At 41.2% G+C, this 23,437-nt stretch overlaps 1 protein-coding gene across 2 annotated transcripts in view; it reads left to right on the top strand.

Annotated features, from left to right (window-relative positions):
- The window catches only part of LOC131971465 (neuron navigator 1-like), a 99,085-nt gene extending 76,397 nt beyond the window's left edge, over positions 1 to 22,688 (top strand). Inside the window, exons 7-31 of one of the 2 annotated variants that reach the window (XM_059332940.1) lie at positions 101 to 404; positions 4,258 to 5,032; positions 5,315 to 5,836; positions 6,758 to 6,799; positions 7,988 to 8,136; positions 8,256 to 8,435; positions 8,750 to 8,829; positions 9,044 to 9,067; positions 9,297 to 9,374; positions 12,001 to 12,084; positions 13,603 to 13,711; positions 13,821 to 13,942; positions 15,572 to 15,756; positions 15,862 to 16,024; positions 16,137 to 16,386; positions 16,487 to 16,575; positions 16,675 to 16,773; positions 16,882 to 17,053; positions 17,608 to 17,873; positions 17,965 to 18,116; positions 18,239 to 18,310; positions 18,422 to 18,627; positions 18,738 to 18,856; positions 18,950 to 19,138; positions 20,080 to 22,688. In XM_059332940.1, the coding sequence (XP_059188923.1) occupies positions 101 to 404; positions 4,258 to 5,032; positions 5,315 to 5,836; positions 6,758 to 6,799; positions 7,988 to 8,136; positions 8,256 to 8,435; positions 8,750 to 8,829; positions 9,044 to 9,067; positions 9,297 to 9,374; positions 12,001 to 12,084; positions 13,603 to 13,711; positions 13,821 to 13,942; positions 15,572 to 15,756; positions 15,862 to 16,024; positions 16,137 to 16,386; positions 16,487 to 16,575; positions 16,675 to 16,773; positions 16,882 to 17,053; positions 17,608 to 17,873; positions 17,965 to 18,116; positions 18,239 to 18,310; positions 18,422 to 18,627; positions 18,738 to 18,856; positions 18,950 to 19,138; positions 20,080 to 20,175 (4,527 nt within the window). In that variant the 3' untranslated portion in view covers positions 20,176 to 22,688. The remainder of the gene's footprint in view (positions 1 to 100; positions 405 to 4,257; positions 5,033 to 5,314; positions 5,837 to 6,757; positions 6,800 to 7,987; positions 8,137 to 8,255; positions 8,436 to 8,749; positions 8,830 to 9,043; positions 9,068 to 9,296; positions 9,375 to 12,000; positions 12,085 to 13,602; positions 13,712 to 13,820; positions 13,943 to 15,571; positions 15,757 to 15,861; positions 16,025 to 16,136; positions 16,387 to 16,486; positions 16,576 to 16,674; positions 16,774 to 16,881; positions 17,054 to 17,607; positions 17,874 to 17,964; positions 18,117 to 18,238; positions 18,311 to 18,421; positions 18,628 to 18,737; positions 18,857 to 18,949; positions 19,139 to 20,079) is intronic. The other variant, XM_059332941.1, reaches the window with a different exon arrangement.
- Positions 22,689 to 23,437: the final 749 nt, after the last annotated feature.

Below are 23,437 nucleotides of genomic sequence, written 5' to 3'. Positions count from 1 at the left end.
GAGCTTTGTTCATTTGTCTAAATTTGATGCAACTTTTATGGAATTGGGGTCATTTTAAAACACACTGTCTCTAAGCATGTGTCTGCATTTCTCATTCTAGATGCGTACGGATGCAGAGAAGAGATCTCTGGTGGAGAGCGGTTTGTCCTGGGACACTGATGATACCAAACCCAGTCGCAAGAGCCAGGGCGGCGGCGTCTACGATACAGGAAGTCTCAAGTCCGAATCGGCCAATAAATGGAAAAAGACACGGACGCAGGGGGAGGGGCTGGAAGGAGGGAAGGGTGAACTGAAGAAACCTCAGACCCTGGGTCAAGGACACATGTTGAAGAAAGGAAGAAACCCACCCGTGGGAGTCACATCCCCGATCACACACACCTCTCAGAGTGGGCTCAAAGTGGCAGGTGAGAGGAGAAACATGCACACACACAACGCACACAGAGCGAGGTGTAATATATATAGCTACACTTGAAATGGTTTCATAACCTGAGCCGACTGACACATCGGCTGTCTTTTAATATTCCCGTCTCTCTGGCAGTCTCACACCCACGCACACTCGTAGACACACACTCTGTCTTTGTCCCACACATTCATCCACAGCTGCAGCCCACCCTCTGGGCCTTTAGAAAGTGGTGCCATGTATCAAACGCCCATCACCACCCACTCCCTTCCTGCCAGCCAACCACACACACACACACACACACACACACACACACACGCACACACACACATATGCACACACTGACCAGCAGTGTTTTTTTTCTTCCTATTGGTCCAGCCTTTCCTATGCAAGCTTTATTTTTGTGCCGGTCAGAGAGAATTTATAGCACTTAAATAAAGGCCTTGTACCCAAAACAACTGGACCAGAGACAGTGCGTGTGTTTGTGCGTGTGCAGACACATCTGAGATTGTGCCAGCCTTACAGAGTGTCACCCATCACACTTAACAAGCACACACACACTCTCACTAACACACAAAGAGCACAATAGTGCCGATTGTGCAGCTGCCTTTTAAGCACACCATCTGTGTGCTGTTTACGTAACCACACACACACACACACACACACACACACACATACACACTTACACACATAGAGACAACCAAAACAACAGGATATTAGTTGTGCAGTCTAGATACGCAGTGTCTGTGTAAACTGTCTCTTTCTGTGGAACTGTCCTGTGTTTGCATTGCCAGCTGTTGATATGACAGATATGCCAAACAAGTGTGTTGAACCAGCCTGTGATCTGTGTGCCAGGCTGTTATTGTTTTTGATGTGAACAGTGTGAATCTGCTATCAGCTTTTCAATCTGCCTCTGAGTTTCACACTGTAATTAATCAGATGATGAAGTCAAGTGAAAGTAGGCTGGAAAAAACTAGTTGTAGCTTATCATTTGGAGGAGCTCATGAATTTAACCAAATGAGCTGGAGACACTCTCAGATAGCTAGAGAGGTCTCTGTCACTCACGCTGGAGCCGCTGAGTGCTGAGGTTTGGCAGGATTGTGTCTAAAAGTGTGTGTGTCGCTACTGTAGGAGATACAGAGAGTGTGAGATCTTTACATTTCCAAGCATAGGCAAGAGCTTCCATTGTGTATACTTAACTGGCTTAGTTAAAGGCATTTGTGTTTAAGGATTCTGTTATTCTACAGCATTGTTCTTAGTGACGTCGATATAACTCTCTCAAGCTGAGACAGTATATTTTTTCACATTTTAACATAAAAAAAAATCATAGTCAAATATTTGGTTCCAGCCATACTGTTAATGTATTCTATAGATTATTTTCATATGGAGTATAAACTTATCATACTTCTGTGTAGTTAAATTTAATTTATAATGCAATTTTATATAATCATTTTGGCGTTGTTATTACCATTTCATCTTAATTTTATAGATTTTTTTTCATTTATATTATATTGTATTATATTATATTACATACATATATATATATATATATATATAGTACAGGCCAAAAGTTTGGACACACCTTCTCATTCAATGTTTTTCCTTTATTTTCATGACTATTGACATTGTAAATTCATCAAAACTATTAATGAACACATGTGGAATTATGTACTTAACAAAAAAGTGTGAAATAACTGAAAACATGTCTTATATTCTAGTGAGCAAAGGGTGGTTACTTTGAGGAATCTAAAATACAAGACATGTTTTCAGTTATTTCACACTTTTTTGTTAAGTACATAATTCCATATGTGTTCATTCATAGTTTTGATGCCTTCAGTGAGAATCTACAATGTAAATAGTCATGAAAATAAAGAAAAACGCATTGAATGAGAAGGTGTGTGTCCAAACTTTTGGCCTGTACTGTACATATGTACTTCATTTAGTAAAAGGTTCCCTCTGGACATAACTTATATGTAGTGTTACAGAGTGTTTCTTTCCTAAGAGTTAAAACTTTATTTTATTTTGTGTTATTTTTCATTTTTTGGTGGAGCTCTGTAACCAACGTCCATATTTTATGCAGGTTTAACTGCAGGTTTAACTTCTGTTTCCTTTATGCATTGCATTATGGGACAACAGTGTCTATAAACGCTGCAGGCAAACATTAAAGTGATTTAGTTTACTGGTGTTTGTCACTTTTTTGGTGTGACCGCACTGCATACCTGCTATAATAAGTAGTTTGTTTGGAAGCGGCACACAGAGCAGGTATTCATCACTCTGTCAGCGCTGCTGCATCATGTATCTCTCTCTCTGCTTCTCCTCAGTCACATACACTCACACATACCTGCAGCCACCTCTCTGCAGCAAATCTTTATATACCTCTCACATACACACAAATAAACACTGATACTGTATCTCGACAACCACAAATGTAGCACACACTTGTTGATGGGAGGAGTGTGGAGTTGAAGGAATGAGGCGGCTCAGGAGTATGAGTGTGTGTGTGTGTGTGTGTGTGTGTGTACATCACGCCATACTGCTCTCCCTTCTACCACAGTGGCCTTAAATAGAAGAAGACTTAAGAAGGAGAATATAAATGAACATCCACAGACTGCAGTGTAAGAAATGTCATGCAAAGGATTTCACTGTCTGTGTGTATCTCTTCAGACATGCAGAGGCCTCTCGCGCCGAGACACGTGCGCTGATTCATGGTCTCTCCGCACGCCGATGTGTCAAGCTGTGAACTCTCCTGTCTCCATAGCCACTCAGTGTCAGTAAATCAGGCTTCATTTATGTCAAAATTAATACATACGCCTGGATTCTGTCAGTGTGTGTGTTTGCTTCTCACTGTACTGTTGGCAGTGTGTCTTTCTGCCGCTTAATGTTCTTGGAACATGCAGTGTTGTGGTTATACGATGGATTGAGTTTATGACTTGACATGTAAACCCAATTTTCACATTGACAAAAGAACTCAGAGCGTAATGTGTTGTCAGTGTCACATTCCTATAAGATCCAATCACTGAGGGCCCTGAGTGTGTGTGGTATATATGTCTGGCCCTATGTGTGTGTATTTTGTGGGCTTTTTCAATACCCTTAAGTGACTCCAGATGTCCCAAGGCAGCACGCCGGTGGGTCCCATTCAACTGCAGTTCTTTGACTCTGTTAATGCCTTGTATATAAACCTCCCATAACAACTCCCATTAGATACAAATTAAGAGCGTGGGTAGTGTGGGCTCGCACTTGTGTGGGTGGTGCATACAGAGCACATGTGTCTAATAGTTTTTTCTCATAATAAGTTCCAAACAAGTCCAATTAATTTGCCAACTGGGAAATGTACAGATGGGAACAAAATAACATAATTTTCCTTAAACCTCCGCTCCGCCAGGCTATCTCTCACTCCGCCCTCTTTCCCCAAAGAGGTTTCAGGAGTGGAGAAATTCAGTTATACTGGGTGTTTCATGCTCTTTTGTGCCCGCAGACACGCTTCATGAATGTGAACACCACTTTTCCACAGCACATGTTAATCTCAGCACTCAGCAGCTGTGACACACAGACGTACACTTACTGGAAAGCCAGAGAAAACTGTTTTAGTTCATCAGGATGGAAAAGAGGAGTAACCACATGATAACAGTGTGTGAGAGGGTGAAGCTGACTGAGAGTCTGGTCTATACACTGTCTGTCTGCTCAGACAGATTTTTTTTTTTTATCAGCAGACAGACCTGGTAGGTGGTCAGATAAGATATCATGTCCTAATATGGCTTGGTTAGTCTCACTCAGCACCCGAGTCTGCTCAGGCTTTAAACAGTTCAAGTTACTCATCAGTGTTTTTTTTTCTTTTTTTTCCTCCTCTTCCTCTCCAGGTACTGTAAAGTCAGATGGGAAGCCAATGGATAAATCTCGGCTAGCAGTGAAGACCTCTGGCCTTCAGCGCTCCTCTTCTGATGCCGGTAAAGACCACAGAAATGGCACCGGTGCTGGTGAACAACGTAAACCTCCGTCCGGCCTCGTCAGGCCCTCTACTGGTGGAAACTTTGGCTTCAAAAAGCCCACCACGGCTACCAATAACGGCACAAACAATGCTGGCTCTGCAAATGTGGGCAAGATTCCCAAAACGTCGGGTATTCCTGTCAAACCAGGGGCTGGTGGTGGTGGTGGAGGAGGAGGGCGTAAGACAAGTCTTGATGTTTCAAGCAGCGACCAGAGTGGTTTTCTATCTCCAAATGCCAGGACGTCTCTCCAGTACCGCTCTCTGCCTCGTCCAGCAAAGACAAGCACCCTGACGCTAACCCGACCAAGCTCGGCCCGCCCGATGAGCACCACAATGGACATCGGCTCCGGGCTGATGAAACCGCCCCAGGGCTCAAAGCTCAAAGAGCCCGCCTCAGGGCTCGGTTCTGGGTTGGGGAAGGCGGGTGGTCGTGGAATCCCGAGTCCCGGTCCAGTCAACCAGACAGACAGAGAGAAAGAGAAAGAGAGGGCCAAAGCCAAAGCTGTAGGGTCTGACTCTGAGTGTGGAGGGGGGTCTCTGAAGGGCAGCCCTGCTCAGACCCCCTCAGAGAACGGAGGGAAGCTGCAGGGGCTAAGACCTCCCAGCAGTGGCAAGGGCATGGATCTGCCCTCACCCAACACACACAGGTACCAATGTTCGTGTTCTACAAGAAAATATACATGGTGCAACTTTGCACCATGTATTTGAGTTTCTCAAAATTAATGATGATGTGTTTAATGTTTTGTCAGTCCAAAACCCAAAGATATCCAGTTTAATGTGGTACAAAACAGAGAAAGCAAGAAATCTCCATATTTGAGAGGCTGAAAACACAAAAAATTAAAATAGTTGGCAATTATTGTTCAGTTGATTGAATAATCGATGACTTGACTACCTGCTCCAGCTTTAACACTGTGTCTCTTTGTCTTTAGGTTATCTGGCATGCGCAGCCTAGCAAAGCCTCCATCCATGGCCCAGCTTGACAAGCTGAACTCAAACAGCCTCGAGGTGGGAGTTCATGACTCCCTGCCACCCAAGATCCCTCCTTACTCTAAACTCCAGGACCTGGCCAGCTCAGCAGGCATCTCCACTGGCCCCTGCCTGACCCCCAGCCCTGCCCCTTTACTCAACGTGAACTCTTCAGCCTGCTTCACAGGCTCAGGGACTGGGTTGGGGCCCAGGCAGGTCTCTTCTCTCGGGGTTCAAGGGAGCGGAGGGAGCACCTCTCCCCTGCTCTACCCTCGTCTGTCTGGGATGCATCGCAGCATGGAGTCACTGCAGCTTCAGATGAGTCTGGCCCCAGAGCCCCAGGAGAGGGAGAAGACGAGGGAGAGGGAGCATTTGGTGAGAGGCTACACCACCTTAGAGTCCCGACACAAAGATAGGCAGGAAGACGGAGGCCCTCCTGCCAGCTGGAGCTCTGGAAGTAAAGTCTCACTGACGCTCACAGACAGGTGAGATTAAAAAAAACCCATCACATCACAGCGGTATACTGTACATGCAAAGCAGGCAATTTTGTCATTCACGTTTTGTAATGCTGCCATGTATCTCCACCTACTGGTCTGATGAGGAACTGCACCAACATTATTCATTGTTCAGGGAAGGTTTTTGATATCCTATTCACTTTGTTCAATGCTACAAATATTTATTATGTATTTCCTGTCCCTCATTGAGTGGGCATTTGGAAAGGTGACTCAGTTGGCATTTGGGACAAAATCCTGCTCATATTAGAATTTTATGGAGCCTTTTTTTTGTCATTAGTAACATCTATTAAAAGCAAAAAAACAAACCTATTCCCACCTTCAAAGTAGAGATAACACTGACAGAAATGAAAACACAGACTGGTCTGTAGTCTTGTCAGGATATCAGATTAAACTTAAGTATATAATTTAAGAGAAAGAGACTAAACTAAAAATGTCTGAATATTACTTTTTTGATTTAATCAGAAAGCCAGAAACAAAAAAAATCACCAGACCATTGTCGTCCATAAAATATTGTAAAATTCAATTAAAATTTTAATTCTGCTGAGTATTGCTCAAACAATAGAATATGATTTATTGAGAATGTTTAACATCATATTTTTTTACTGTGAAGGCACAACATATATGCACACCAAACCACCCACCCACCCACACACACACACACACACACACACACACACACACACACACACAGGACTGAGGGGGTTCCAGGCTATTATTACTATAGGCCTATTATCAGTGTTGTACAGGCCCAAGTGACTGAAGTCATAATTACGGGCTGACACCAGCTGTCTGCCAGTCTTAGTGTGCTTCTTTGTGCCTGCTGACTGTTCTTGAGAGTTTAATAATTTCCTGCAGCAGCAGTTAAATAATGTCATTGTTTAATCCCCACAGTTCTCAGAGAGACAGAAACACACTGCCAAAGAAAGGTTTAAGGTAAGTGGAGACACATACATACATGCTCTTATATAGCACACCGTCATGCACTGAAATAATTTTTGCACATTTCGTTTATTGCACACACACAGATTCCATTGATAAGATCTTCAGTGATTGACAGATTATGTTAATCCTCATCATCCCTCCCACTTGTATTAGAAAAATCCTGCTTTAATCTCTTTAAAATTGTATCTCATTGTTTGACTGACAGCATTTAGTTGGTCTTTCCACTCAAATATATTGGTACTGGGTATGACTTTATTTTAACCCCTGTTACACATTTAATAAATATAAGGTCTTTGTTAAGGTCAACAACTCTAACTCCCCCTGTAAAGCATCCATAACTGGATCATGGTATATTAATAAGATACAACTTTATTTATCTTAAGAGAAATTGCTGTGCTGTGCAATACAAAGTTATAATAAAGTTACAAGAGTGCAGATACAAAGAATGCAAACATACAAAAGGCTAAAATAACATAACAGTAGGTGCAAAACATGAAAACATATTCAGTATACATACAGTCATGGAAGAAAATATTAGACCACCCTTGTTTTCTCCTACTTTCCTGTTCATTGTAATGCCTGGTACAACTAAAGATACAAATAGTTTGGACAAATATAATGAAAAAAACAAAAATAGATCATAAGAGTTTAATTTAAGAGCTGATATCTAGACATTTTCCAAGGTTTCTTGATAAGGATTTTGGTTATTATCAAGAAAACCATGGAAAATGTCTAGACATCAGCTCTTAAATTAAACTCTTATGATCTATTTTTGTTGTACCTTTTTCTGTACCAGGCGTTAAAATGAACAAGAAATTGAAGAAAACAATGGTCTAATATTTTTTTCCATGACTGTATATAAGACACACACGCACTTTATGTTGAAAATACTCCTAACACTTTTGAAAAAAGCGTCTACATATGGGCGTTAATAACTACATTGTAATGTGTTATAAAATGCAAATAGAGGTAATAAATTAAGGGTTTTGAATAAAGTAAAGTAGATTTAGAATTCTTCAAAAGATCTGTAGATCTGTTGGATCGCTTCAAACATGACCTTCCCAAATGTCCTCAGACTTTTACTCCTTTGTACTGTATATTAATTATTATAGTGACTGACAGTTTCTTTATTTGCTAGTTGCGACACTAACTGACTGCCTTTGACCTCTGTCTGTGCAGTTTCAGTGGCGCTTCCCAGGTTGAGGAGGAAGGAAAGGAGAAAGGAGAGAGGAGACACTCTCATACTATTCTCAGCATGACCGACTCGCTCACTCTCCCACTGCTGTCCTCCCCCACCTCCCTACCCCGCACCTCTAAGACCAGCATGGGTGAGTTCAAACACAGCATGCACTCAAAAGTGCACTGCTTAGAATAGTGCTGCGGTCATTATGAATTTCAGGCATAACATCTTGATGTCTCCTTACTTCTGCCCCTCTTCTCTCACTAGTCCCCAGCCCTGTCAGTGGCCCTCCGAGGATGACCCGATCCAACAGCATCCCAACACACGATGCTTCTCTGGAGCTGTACGGAGCGTCTCCGCTGGGCAGCACGCTGTCCCTGTCTGAACGCCCTCGCAGCATGGGAATGGTCCGCTCCGGATCCTTCAGGGACAAGGAGGCCGACGAGGGTGAGCCCTCTGAATTATTTAAACACCTGCTTTAACCCATTGACGCCTAAAACGCCTGTAAAACCTCTGGGCGATTTTAAAATAAGCCCCTAAAACCTGAAATTTTTCTGGAAATTCAACAGAAGTGTCAACGCTTCTACTAAATAATAGATTTTTCAGCCTCTGTAGCAGATAGAAATGAAATTCAAAAAGTATTTGAGAGCTTATACAAATACTACAAAACGACGTATCCGCTTTCCAGGTTTGGGTTAAGATGCTCTGTTCAGTGTTTGTTTTTTTCAGCTCTAATCGGTTTATTTTGTTGCTCTTTTCAGTTCACGGGTCTGTACTGTCCCTGGCGTCCAACGCCTCGTCAAGCTACTCCTCGGTGAGTGTGGGCAGCATGCAGACTCAGGTAGCTACACCTCAGATGTGATGTGATGTGAGGCATGTTTATGTGTGTGAATGTTTGTGTGTACACTGATGCTTTCCTCTCGTCTCACACTTTAAAGAAAGACAAGACTTTCTCCAATGCAATACCCGGTGCCTTATTAGTCTCCTCTCTCCTCTCTACTCCTCTCCTTTTGTCTTATCTAACATCTTAACTTTTATTCCCTCTGCTTCCGAAGGCTGAGGAAAGGATTCAGGGAGAGGTATGTGTGTTCTTTCCTGCTCTTTCTTCTTCTTCTCTCTCTATCATTTCTGTCCTTTCATCCATCAGTCTCATCTCGGTTGTCTCTGTTGGAGAACAAGTCTGTCATTCATTTCACCAACAACATCCACTCAAGTCACTTATGTAATGTCAGCCTTTGTCAGATTTAGTTAGCTTGTTTTTTTTTGCTGTTTTTTTTATTATTTAATTGACTTTTTTTTTCCTCACAGCAAATCCGTAAGCTGAGGAGGGAGCTGGAGTCGTCGCAGGAGAAGGTGTCCAACCTGACAACACAGCTCACTGCAAACGTATGTACTGTTTGTCTCCTGTCTTACTGATCATTCAGAAATAGCACAAGAGTTTGCACCACTTGCATATTGCACCCCTCTGTGGTAGTCTCAGAAATGCCTCTTAAAAAGGAAAAAAAAAAACAAGTTTAACCAAAGGAAATATTCCTTAAAAAATACCATCTTCTCTCCAAATGGTTTTCAACTCTCAAAGGTATTTCTTGCAGGGTAAATACCTTTGAGAGAAAAAAAGACAGCAGGGGACTGTAAACAGAATAATAACAGTAAAATGCCTGAAAAACATTAAAATAAAATAATGTATCAGATAAGAATTCACAGGGAGAAAACCTCTCGACCGTGCAACCACCCTCTAACACTCTAATCTATTTGAATGACATTTGCCTTGTTAAAGCTACATTATGCAGCCTTTCACCTCGAGGCAACAAATTTGTACCACCCCCACCCTCCAATTTTGCACCCTAATACTTGTCACTCATCTTGATGAACTGTCCACCTCAATGACATGTGCCTGAGGCAGAGTAACTGATACTCATGAAGACATCACGAGTGTTGAACAAGCGACAGCAGGCCAAGAAAGAACATGTCAGGATGATTTCAGCCATGGTTTTCTTTTGTTGTCAAAAGAAAAAAGAATTGCATTGTCCTTTTTACAGATTATATTAGTGTACCCCGATTGCTTCTGGAGTGAACCTCTTGCTTTTTTCAGACGATCCAGAACTTAAAAAGGAAAATTCTAGTGGTATTCTATTCTATTTTTTAATGTTTTATTTAGGCTTTTTTTCTACTTATATACCTATATTCTCATATAAGGCATAAAATGGTCTCATGAAAAAAAAAAAGACAAGCAGCAGTCTTATAACAATACAACAAAAAAGTTAAAACAAATGAATATATTTAAAATTAAAAATGAAAGAAAGAAAGAAACATCTTGCATTAAAGAAAGAAACAAACACCAAGTTGCATCAAATATGAAATGTTGTTTTTATAATCTGCCATGCTAGTTGGTGGTGACTTTATAGCTGACACCAAGATGAGGGTACAGACACTTTTAAAGCAATTTCACCAAAAAACAGTGTGAGTTTCAGGAACGAAATGCATAATTTGTCCAATTTGGAACCGATTCTATACTTTTTTTGTTGTCAAATAATCACATTCCAAAGAACAACATCAATAATTGCTCCTAGTAACAAGTATTTTCTTTGTTCCAAAGTCTAATACAAGAGCTCGCTTGTTTTCGAGAACTATTAAAAACACACCAACGAGCCACACTGGTGAACTGGGTGGCATGTTCCATTGCCATTCCATTCTATTGCACCAAATCTGCACTCTGGAAAAAAGGCCATGATTACACTGTATATTCATGACCTGTTTTTAAAGATCTGATCGCCAGCCAATCCAAGCTTCGCTCTCCTCCCTCCTTTATTTCTCACACAAGGCAATATGTTTATAAGCCAATGCTGCCAGAAGGTTTCATTTCCCAGAACCAATCTGGGAAATGAACTGTTCAGAAAAGAGCAGACACTTAAAAAGAAAAAAAGGTTCCCGGCAGGTGATTGGATGAACCACCTGTCTATCACTGTGTTGAAACCACAGAAGAAAGGAGCAAAAGCTTTCAGTGCTGTTCTCTGCTCTTCTTTTAATAAAGAAATACTCTCCAGTTCTGATATTATTAAATTATATAATATACTTATGTCTTTAGGAGCCACCATTGTTGTTTTGAAAGAACAGTCACACAAACATAGCAGCCAGTTTTTCCTCACACAACTCTGATTGGTCAGAACCTCCAGCTGTTCATCTCAAACACATTATTGGCAAGAGGGATTTGCAATCTAATGACCATGAGTGATCACATGATATTGCGAGAGTCCGTGCAAGGTAAAGATGTCTGCCCTTCAGATAAAATAGGAAAGATATGCACAGAGAGAGATTAAAAATCCAAGCTGTGGTACATGAGTCATAGATCATTTCTGTGCAGTCTCAGCACATTTCCTTTTCACATGGGCCCTGAATAATGCTAACCTCCTTCTGAACCAAGCCACTTAGCTTCGGTACACACACACACACACACACACACACACACACAGGTGACTTGCCCTTTCTCTACAAGGTTGTTTATGTACTACCACCCTTTCAGCATTGGCCCAAGTGCAGCAAGTTAATCAAGGCTTTGTGTGTGTGACACTTTTTTTCATACTGTTTGACCTTATTATAGGCAAAACAGATGCATGGATCAGAACATGATTATGTGCTGGATTAATGACCGGGCTGCATGCAATATTTTACTGTATTAATACCTTCTATGAAGGCGAGGGGAAAGTCATTTTCTCCTCCTGCTCTGGGCTGAAGTGGGTGTGTGTGAGAGAGATTAGGGAGGAGGAGAATTTTCCACAGGGGACATCCTGTTCAGCCTTTGTGTGTTATTCAGCCAGGAATCTATTGAATCTCTTCCTGTATAAGGTGTCAATTTCTAGCTTCATTAGTCTCCCTATGCTATATCCTTGTCAATATGTAAATGATGCTATCAGCAATCAGTAATATACATGAATAAATAATAACTTCTGGTTCTAGAAAAAAACTACTTTGATGAACATTTTGGGGAATCTAAATTATTGTTTTTGTCTTTCAGGCGAATCTGGTGGCAGCCTTTGAGCACAGTTTGCAGCTGATGACAACTCGGCTGCAGAGTCTGTCAATGACACAGGAACAGAAGGTAACGTCACATCCACACTTTCTAACACAAACACACACAAACCTGAATTCCAGCTGCATTCCACTATTGTACCCTTCTTAAGAGCAGACGGCGCTGTGCTAACATGATGACTTTGATCACAGCCTGCGGTCAGGAGCTGAATGTAGGTTAGAGGCCCAGGCTGTAGTCCCACAGGGTGACTTAGTGTGAGAATAGGACACAGCATCAATGAAAAACAACCATCACTTTAGCCTGAGTGAAAAGTGCAAACAGCTTGCACGTGCACTCACACCAAACATCACATTCCTGCATTCTTCAGCCTTTGTATCTGTTTTTCTGAGAATAAATCGATCAGCACCCGAGGCAGCGTGCAGTGTGTGCATAAATGTGAGGAGCCTCTCTCAGAGCTTCATGCCTTGCTGCTTCCACTGAAAGACCCGTCTAGACCGCTCCAGAGAAAGTCTTTGTTGTTCGTGCCAGCGCACTGACCTGTGCAGCCCAGCCTGGAGCACAGGCTCTTTAACCTTGAGGAGATGGGCCGAGCGGCTCTATTTAGAGTGCAGTGGGATCGACTTTAGCGCACAATAAGCTGCACAGAGAGGCTCTGTTGTTCCGGGCTCTTTGTCCTTTTGAACTGTTAACATCATGAGGGGAATCAAGCCCACCAGGTGTATGAGCTCATACTGTGGGGTTGGTTTGTAGTGCTTAATTACAACATCAGACAAGAACAGAGAGAGAGAATATCATTTTTTAATTTTTAAATGTAAAAATGTATATATATTTTTTTTCATACGTCATTATACAGTGTGTAGTGAATTGCTACATTGCTATGATCTGAGTGCAATATGAATAATTAACAATTTGTGTAAAAAAAAAAAGACAATATAGATAAAAATATGAAAATGGAGTTATTATAACTTACATATTAAAGGCTAAATAGCATTTATTTGAGAGTATTTGGACACCCTTCATTAATTATGTTACGATTTTACCTATGATCGAGTGAATTGTCCTTATAAATACTTGTTATATTTAGTATCTATTAAAAGGAGTGTCCTCTATTTTGAATAGATTACCATTTATTTAATCAGAAGGAGCATTCTTGTTACTCATAAAAGTAAAATGCTATATTTTATGGTGTTAAAAATGTAATTTAAAATATATTGGAAAAAGTTATAGTTTAGTTATAGTTCAAATAATAATATTTATTTATAGAACACTTTTCAAAACACAGGTTACAAAGTGCTTTACAAAGGCAAATTAAAACAGATTCAAATCAACAGATAAAAGTAATTTTAGTGTATGAATACCAACGCAGTCTAATAAGACAATGACAACATTCTGTGCAATTAAAAGAAAGTTACAGCTCAAGTTGTCAAGTTTGTTCCAGAACCCTCGTGCCCTGAATATAGAGACAACTTTTTGATGATGAAGTTTTAACCAGTGATAAGCTGTCCCACAGCTCTGAGTTTTGCAAGCAGGTGCCAAACAATCTACCCCAACACCTCTCATTAACATTCATTATGTTTGTTTGTGAAGGACACAGAGCTGGCGGAGCTGAGGGAGACCATTGAGGCTCTGAAGTTCAGGAACGAAGAAGCCCAGGCTGTCATACAAGGAGCCTTGAACACCCCGGAGAATATGAAAGGTGTGGAGAAATGACCAAGTTAATCTTTCTGTTTTTTTCTGTCTCTCTGCACACCAGACTGTGCCTCTGCACATTGCCTCTGTTGACGTTGAGTTTTCTCGTTTACCAGACATGCGTATGCGACGTCAGAACTCGTGTGAGAGCATCTCCAGCCTCAACAGCCTGACCAGCATGTCGAGTGTGGGCAGTCTAAAGGACCAAGATGCCAAGAAGAAGAAGAAAAAGAGCTGGGTAAGAATGCATGTGAGGCAACGTTTTACTCTCACAACCTGCTGTTTTGTTCAGTTCATTCTTCATAGTGAGTAAGTAAGTATGACCAGTGTCTCCCTCCTCTGTGTTGTGTTATTTTTCTGTTGTAGGTATTTGAGGTGAGTGCAGTCATTGTGCCCCCATAAAGCCTCTTTAATTTTCTGTCACACAGCATAATCGACCATCTAAAACTGCCACGCAGTCCCCAAGTACCCTCTATCTCTGCTCATTGACCTCCTGGAAACTGACTGGCTGCCTGTTCTGTGAACATTAAATTTGAATGGATGGCTGTAATTCAGTTTGGAATGGCAATCAGCAGACATGGATTAAATGGAGTTAAATCATCAAAGTTTATTCATTGCGGATTTCCAATTATGTTTCTCCTCATTTACACCATGACAATAGTTATTGTGTTTTGTCCTTCATTAAAATGTTATTATAACATAACCCTTACTGACCCAACAGCTGTGTACTAAGTCTGCAAAACATGCACTGATATAACTTTGACCTATTTGTAAAAAATGATGTTTTAAGAAAGTTACTCATTTTGGGAAATATACTTATTTGTTGTCTTGCCAAAAGTTTATACCACTGTCATGTATATTTGTTAAATATTGAACATGCAAGCTTAGCAAAGACTAGAAACAGGAGGAAACAGCTATCCAGACTCATTTGAAGATAACAAAATGTGACTGTCACGCATTTGTTAAATTCGTTTAAGAAGGTAAATGTAAAAATGTAAAACAAAACACAAAGAGCTACGAGCTTCAGCTTTAGTTTTTTATGTTATCCAGGATAGCTGTTTCTCCACTGTTTCCAGTCATTATGCTAAGCTAAACTCCTTATCTGTTGGCTCCAGCTTCATTCACAAGCAGTGGAATCAATCTTGTCATTGCACTCATGGCAAGAAAATAAATAAGTGTTTTCCAAGATGATGAACCACTCCTTTAAAGCTGGGGTAGGCAGTTTTGGCATCATTGAACAAAACCCCTAAAACCGCCTTTGAGAGTATGTCAACTCAAGTGGTCTAAGAGAAAACAACACGTCTGAACCTTTCCTGGCTCTGTTTTCAGGCTTTAGTAAATCTAGCCTGTGCCAGGACACTTCAGGTCAATCACAGGATATTTCAGAGAGAGATTGTTTCTGACGGCTGTTCTACAAATGCAGATGTGAATCCCTTCAGATGGTGAAAACCTGATTGCATGGCGGAAAATCCTACAGAAAAAGTTGCAATCCCAGTACCAGCAACAACTGCCTACACTGCAAAGCAACCCAAAAAAAGGAAGATGGACTTCTAAAAAAAAAGAGTCAGACAATAAAAGACAGAAAACATGTGTCAGTATCAGTAAAGCATTCAGGAGATGGAAAGAAAATGTTGGATCCCGATCAGGATAATTGAAATAAATGACTAGTATTCATGCAGGCTTAGGACAGAGGGGAGAGTTACAGTAGAGGGTTGTTCTTTAGAATTCTGTCTACCCCAGCTTTAATGTTTAGCATGTGTCATATTACTGGTCCTAACACCTTCTTTTGTTGTCACCTGTCAGAAATAAATGCAGTAATCAACTGAATATTGGTTCATTCGCACATCTCTCCTCTTCATCTGTACAGCTGAGGAGCTCCTTCAACAAGGCATTCAGCATTAAGAAAGGCTCCAAAACGTACTCAGACATTGAGGAAATTGCCACCCCCGACTCCTCGGCTCCCAACTCCCCAAAAATGCTCCACGAGGGGTCAGAAGAAGGAGAAAACCAGCCGACGTCCCTCAAAACCTCGACCTCTGCCACCTCTTCTGTGTGAGTAAAAAAACGTCTTTCTCCAGCTCTTAGCTCAAATGTAAGAAAGCAAGTTATGCCTTCATGGGTGATTGGTCTTGATGAGTGCATATTTGTCCCTTTCAGGATCATGGAGACGACAGAAGAGGGAGACAACGAGGAGACGGCGGTGTCAGATTTACGCTCAGAACTCTGGCTGAAAGAAAGAGAACTCACAGACATCCGACTGGAAGCCTTGAGCTCTGCACACCACCTAGAGCAGCTCCGAGAAGCCATGAACAGCATGCAGGTGTGTTTTGCCTCTATGTGTATGCTCAATACATTATATCCCTGAAGTACAAATGATGCATTTGTGTGTTAATATAACCTGAATTTAAAGTTTCTACCTTCTTATGTCCTAGTCAACAGTGGAGAACCTGAAGGCGGAGAATGACCATTTGAAAACCGGCACTGGTCCCGTCTCTGGTCCCACCGTTATTCCCGCCTCTATTCCCACCTCTGGTCCCACTTCTGGTCTCAGCTCTGGTCCAACCTCTTCCACTTCGCAGCCTTCAGGCCTGGCCTCTCTCCTGGGACCCTCACTGAGGCAGCCAATGAGCATGTCCCTCACCAAGTCCTTCAGCCTCAGTCTGAATGATTGTAAAGATCCAGGTTAGAGAAAAACACAGAATTTCACCTATTTTTCAGCCTACGCACATACACAGTGTCCATGAAAGTTTTATTTCCATCCCTTCTTTCTTCACTCTTTCAGAGGTGTCTCCAGTTGACACGTTAAGCGTGTCCTCCCAGCGGGATGAGGTGTGTGCACAGGTGCTCGTCCGCATTGCAGATCAAGCAGAGGTGAGGACAAGACACCTTTATTAGACACAATATCCAAAAACAGCTTCAGATGGAACAGCTGATAAGATGTGCACTCTTTTCCTCTCCGTGTCTCTGCAGGACAGTAAGCAGCAGCAGGAGTTCTACCTGGGCTCAGTGCCGGTCAGTGCAAGGACAGACTGGTCCTGCCTCGACTCTCTTATAGCGAAGACCTTCAAGGTGAGACACTGCTTGTCCTTTTTCACTGTGAAGACATTTGTGGTTCTAATAAATAAGACAGCTGTGATTTGATACATCATTGCTTACTTATTTTTGTTTTTTTCCCAGGACTACTTAACTCAAGTAGACCCAACTGCCAGCCTGGGCCTTTCCTGTGATTCGCTGCACATGTACCAGTTGACCCAGGGAGGGCAAAGGGTGATAGGAGGAGAAAAACCTCAAGCCTCGCCTCATCGCTGTCTCAGCAGTGGTTCAGCTCGAATACTTGTCACTTTGAAAGGTAAGTGAGCATCCTTGATTGATAAAAGAAACAATATTAGTATTTTTGCTAAAGATTGTGTAAAATCTGTTTACATTCGGATGGATTTTTCCTGGATTTTAAGCAACCATCGGTCCAAGTTTGTTCTTTAAGTACACTGTGAGAGACTTCAAAAGAGATTGTCCGAGAGGCCAGATTTTTTCCTCTCTTTTTTTTTTTTTATCATTTATTTATTCATTTTGTTTTAAATTTGTAATTTGTTTGATGTGTTTTTTTATTCTCCCAGTAATTTAGCTGAAAGCAGATGAGATTAAAGATGTTCTGATGATCAATAACTAAATATGGACACTGTAGAAACATCTCTTTCTTGAATTTAAAGAGAAATGTAAAGATTTCTTAAATTTAGAGGGTTTAAAAACTGATGTTGTGGTTTTGACAAATCATTTTTCAAAATGCTAAAACATGAAAAAACATTAATATTTACCTGTTTTTCACATACCATATTTACAAGTGTTTAATAGTGAATACTATTTAAATATAAGAGCTTCTCCACTCCCCTGTGTCTGCCTTTCTAGGTCTCAGAGAAAAATGTGTTGACTCGCTGGTGTTTGAGACTCTGATTCCGAAGCCGATGATGCAGCACTACATCAGCTTGCTGCTGAAGCACAGGCGTCTGGTTCTGTCTGGGCCCAGTGGGACAGGCAAGACCTACCTGGCCCAGCGTCTGGCCCACTACCTCCTGCAGCGCAGCCGGACCGACTCGTCCGAGACCGACCATGAGACCTGTGTCCTCGGCCGCAGCGCCGCCGTCACCTTCAACATGCACCGCCAGTCACAGAAGGTAACGCACGACTCTTGTAATCTTTTTTCCTGCACAAAATACGGATTCCTACACACAGAAAATATAAATTCCCCTCTCTTTGCTTTCACAGGAGTTGCAGTTGTATCTGTCCGATCTCGCAAATCAGATAGACAGAGACAGTGGAGGAGAACTGCCGCTGGTTGTTATAATAGATGACATCAGTGATTCAGCGACCATCACTGAGCTTGTTAACGGAGCGCTTACCTGCAAGTACCACAAATGGTGAGTCACTTTAAACAGTTTGGATAAAAGCGTCTGCTAAATGACTAAATGTAAATGTAAATTTCACAAGAGTTGAAATAAGAATTCATAAAAGAACATACATTTCTCTGTTGATGTTTCAGTCCCTACATCATCGGGACAACTAATCAGCCAGTGAAGATGACATCTAACCACAGTCTGCACCTTAGTTTCAGGTGAGCACAAAGCCAGAAAATGTTAAGAATGCCTCCACTTGCTTTTATACACTATTAAATACAAAGTGAGCCCATCATGTAGAGTAAAAATAACATTTCTTATGATCACAGGATGGTAATGTTTTCCAACAACGTGGAACCAGCTAACGGGTTCCTGCTGAGGTACCTGCACCGTAAAGCTGTGGAGAGCTACCAACAGAAGGAGCAGGACTCAGCACGCCACCAGGCTCTACTCCGCGTATTGGACTGGATCCCTCAGCTCTGGTACCACCTCCACACTTTCCTGGAGAAACACAGCACTTCAGACTTCCTCATAGGTAAAAGAGACAGTGGAAACAGGGATGGTGAAAGCAGAAACCAGGGAATATTGGGGATAATTCAACCTGGAACAGGAAATCCGTTAACATGATATTTCCATCTCCTTTAGGTCCCTGCTTCTTCCTGTCATGCCCGGTGTCAGTGGCAGAGTTCAGGCAGTGGTTCATTGACCTGTGGAACCACTCCATCATACCGTACCTGCAGGAGGGAGCCAAAGACGGCATCAAGGTGAACACACATGCGGAGATTCTCCAAAGTTAGAGTTCATTCCCTTACCTCTTCACATGTTGTTTTACAATGTTTTTCCATCTGTTCTCATAGGTGCACGGGCAGAAGGCAGTATGGGAGGATCCAGTGGAGTGGGTGAGAGGAACTCTCCCGTGGCCCAACGCACAGCAGGACCAGTCCAGGCTCTTTCACCTACCTCCCCCCAGCATAGGGCCACCCAGTGAGGAGAAGAAGCCCCCCAAAGATACGCCTCCACCCAGCACACTGGAGTCAGATCCACTGGTGAGAGTTTCTCTTGAGCTTTCGTCATGAGGGTTTAGGCAAAGGCTCTGTGAGGATATCCATGTACCTCTAATATGTTGTGACCAATGCACTGCAAGTGGTAGCATTCACTGTGCAATTGTGGAAAGCATCCTCCAAGTGAACTGAACACAGAAAAAACTTGAAGAACCACCACTCCTCCTTGGTGTCTGCAGCTACCTGTGTAGCTTTGGTGTGTTAGGTTAGGTAATATCATTTAATCTTGGACTAAGAGGGTATTTTTAGGGGTTTTTGGCCCCTTTATAGGTGCCAAACAGTCACAATACATTTTTATTTAGTAAAAGTCTGCACTAAGTTTAAGCACAGGTAAAATAATATTTTTTCGACATCAGTATTCAACATGCATCAAAAAACATATTATTTATCAGCACTTAGTGTGTAGGATTCACTCATTCTAAGCTTAGAAAAACATTTGATTATACACTGATGAAAATATCATTATAAATATTACATCCAATTTCTGTCTACAAACTGTTAATTTAATGCAAATCAGATGAACTCCTGCTGTACTTGTTTGCATCATCTAACTAAAAATTGCAAAGTGGTTATTCGGGAGAGGTTTTGTAAATATTACACAAAACCTGTCTGTTTGCGGATTTTTCACCTTTTTCTGTTCTTTTTCATTTTGATGTAGAGTTGTTTTGTTATTGTGGACTGTTGTTTGGACGGAACAACCAATTTGAGGATGTCTCTTTGTGATGGACAGTTTCAGACATTTTCATGAGCCAAAACAATTATCTAAAGAATTATAGAAATGCTGGACACGTTAAATCCCTTACTTGCTAGTTGACAAAGATGCCTTCTCAAGAAAAATGTTTTATCGATGCCAAGCTAAATCTAACCCTGTTAAAACAAAACCTGTCTGCTAATCTGCAGTCTCTCTGTCTCCTCTTGCTGCACAGATGGCCATGCTGCTGAAGCTCCAGGAGTCGGCCAACTACATCGAGTCTCCGGAGCGGGAAGGCTGTCTGGATCCCACTCTGCAGGCTACACTCTGAGGATAACATGCGGCTGTCAGTCAAGCTTTGGAACTAAAGACTCTTTATTGTGGCTGACACAGCGGGTGAAGTCCCAATGAGACTTTAAAAACTCAATAATTAACTTAACTGTGTGCTCAGTGAGCAGCTACAAAGCTAAATGTAAAGGATCTATAGAGAGAGTGATTATGGACGAAGGGTTTGCTCTGCCCTGCTATCAGAAAGACAATTAAACTGCTTTCATTGGAAGCTGTGATGATCATGTGAGGGAAAGACATCCACTTGTCTCTTCTCTGCCCTCAATTTGTTCCAGATGGGTTGTTGTTGAATCTGCAAGTGCATGGTAAATGGAATATTATGATGCAAAATATTAACTATAATCCTATTGATCAAGACCCATTTTTTTCCTTTTTCTGTTTGATTGCCACAACTTTCACCACAAACTATTGGTGCTTACTGTTACAAGTTTGATTTGAATGCTTCATCACAAAGAAATTTCGCCTCAGACTAACTAACTCCTCAAAAGTTGGATCATCACGTGAAGACAGCCAAAAATGCACTTTATTTTTTACGTGGTAATTGGATTTTAGGAGGCTGTGACTGTGCATCAAATGGGAAATCCCGCAGTTCATTAGTAATTCCTCTAGATGGCAGCATTTACTCCTGCCTCAGTGCTCTCCTAGCGTGCTTTCTGACTTGGTGCTCAGTAGAATATTACACACACTCTATAACACAACTATGAGAATGGCCTTGAATGTTTTTTTCTCCTTAGTTCAGGCATTGTGTCAGTCATGGAATCGAATAGCAGAACTGTGAAGATGTAAGAGTAACATGCATGGGTGAATAAAGAAATAATTGGTTTTAGGGTCAGTCTGTAAAGAAAAACCATTGGTTTCCAGCAGTAATATAATTATATCGTATCCACAGAAACTGACATTGACCCTAGTCAACATACTGTATTGTAAACAGAAAAAAAGCTGCTTGTTTTATCTAGTCTGCCCAAACGGCCTACCGTTTCTGACTATGCTTGCGTATATTCTGTATTTAGATATCTGTTTCAAACACAAAATTCTCTTGTGATAGATGAGGATACAGCTTTGAAAATCTTGATTTTGTAGAATTTTATACTGAGTCATCTTCAACAATCATCTGTATACAGCAGCTGTCACCTATGTATACCTGAAACAGTACATTACACTCCTGTCACCACTGTTTTTTGATCATTCCTCATTCGTCGACCCACAAGGGGAGCTGGGGAAATTGAACTGCCATCAAGTTATAAGAATCTGTACAAAAAAACAAACATTTCCCTTCCTCACTGCATTTGCTCTTTATATCTTTGATAACATACCTAACTGTAGAAGACAGCTTCTCATGCGTTGTTTTAAGAGTTACTGTCAGAGTAAGGGCTGGGGGTAAGAAAAGATGAAACTCATTTTTAAGTGGCTTCCTCCTATTCCTCTCTTCCGTTTGTTTGCACATAATATATGTTAGAGTACTAGATTACAGAGAGTATTTATTGCTCACATCTTGACTGTTCTTGTGATGAAAGAAGACAGGATAAAAATATGAGGAAGAGGAGGTAGGTAGTCGAGATATTCTTAAGCCCCGTCTGTGCCCCTTTGACCCTGAAGTACCTCATTAGACTGCCATATTCTGTCCAGATGTTCCTCTACTTTTCCAAACAGGGTGCTGGTTTTAAAGTAGAGACATGATGCCTAAGTCTATCCGTGCCTGAAACACAATTTGGCCTAAAGCTGCTTTTCAAGCTGCTTTAATCTACCACACAGAGGCCTCGATTTAGAGGAAACATCATCACTTCCTCTCACCTACTCTGATGTCACTTTAATGTCGTCACCTTGATGCCCAGATTTAGGTGGAGAGTGGGTAATTAAGTTTGACCTGTGGCTGGTGGGGATAAGCTGTTAGTTAAGATGATGTGTGTGTCAGTTAACTCTGCAGAAGAAGATGAGAATATGTATCATGACTGGGCTGCTTGTGTGAGATTTTTAACACCATTTGTGTGAAACACTTGACATCTTCGTGGAGTTGCCTGAGAGTTGGAAGCAGTGTAAGAACAGTTATTAGTCTGGAGATGTAATATCGATGCATGTACCCCTGATGTGTTCCCAAAGTTTTGTTTCATTGGACCTACCACACTTAACCTTATCGCGGGAGGGGTTTTTATTAACTGGATATCTTCCTCTTTTCACGTTGTTTTTAAGAGCAGACATTTGTTTTTCTTATGCAAATATTTGTAAAGGTTTATTTCTCTTTTGTACATGACATCACTATTGTAAACACTGTAAATAGTCCGTGCATCTGCGACAACAATCACTAAAACGTGTAGAGATCTAAGAGACGGCATGGCTCCCTGTATGCAGAAAAAGGGCGTCCTCAGTGGGTTTTATTGTCTTCCTCCAGTGGGAAGGAGCACTTGGCTTAAAAAGGGGGCCTGAAATGGTTGTATGGCATGTCTCTATAACCACATCAAATCTCATATGTCTAACATTGAGCAATGGACACAATAAAATCATGCCATTCTTCACATCACTACCTGTTTTGGCTGTGTTTTATCCACAAGGGGGTGCTAATACTCCTGTAAAAAAATTTAGGCTGGACAAACATTGTGCATGTGGAGCTTTCTCTCAAAGTAAAATGTTTTATGGCATCACTTAATTTATAATTCTGGGGCTCCAAACCTGAATGTTTTCTCAAAAGCTCTGAATCGTTTTTTTCTCTCCTGTCACTTCCCCTCAGTCTCTCTGACTGGGCTGACGCATCAGTGAAGCAGAAGGTCTGTTACTGGGGAAATACTGACATCTATAGGTTGGCCTATAGACATACATCTATAGTATAACAAAAATAGGTATTAAGATTAGTAATGCTGTTTACATCAAATTCCTACTCTTCCACTGTTATGTAACTTAAAGATAGTTGGCCTAATATAAGACGTTTTCTTTACCTCTGAAAATAGGTCATTATCCCTATTTGTTGTCTTATGGTTTCAGAATGAAGACAGTTGGAAAATTTGATACAAAAAACAACCACAAGTCCAATGCAATTATTTGCAAATCCTTTTCCACCTACATTTAATTGAATACAGTACAAAGACAATATATTTAATGTTCAAAATGAAAAACTTTTGGTTGTTCTTTTTTTTTTTTTAATATAAATGTACACTCTGAATTCTGAATTTGATGCACCCTGTTTTTATTTACGTTTTACATACCCTTCTTTGGGATCGAGGTTGTAGGATGATTTTTTCCCCCTTGGCAGCTAT

This window comes from Centropristis striata, chromosome 5, assembly GCF_030273125.1.
Source record: "Centropristis striata isolate RG_2023a ecotype Rhode Island chromosome 5, C.striata_1.0, whole genome shotgun sequence".
Taxonomy (NCBI): Eukaryota; Metazoa; Chordata; class Actinopteri; order Perciformes; family Serranidae; genus Centropristis; species Centropristis striata.
This window is presented reverse-complemented; position numbering and strand designations above follow the sequence as displayed.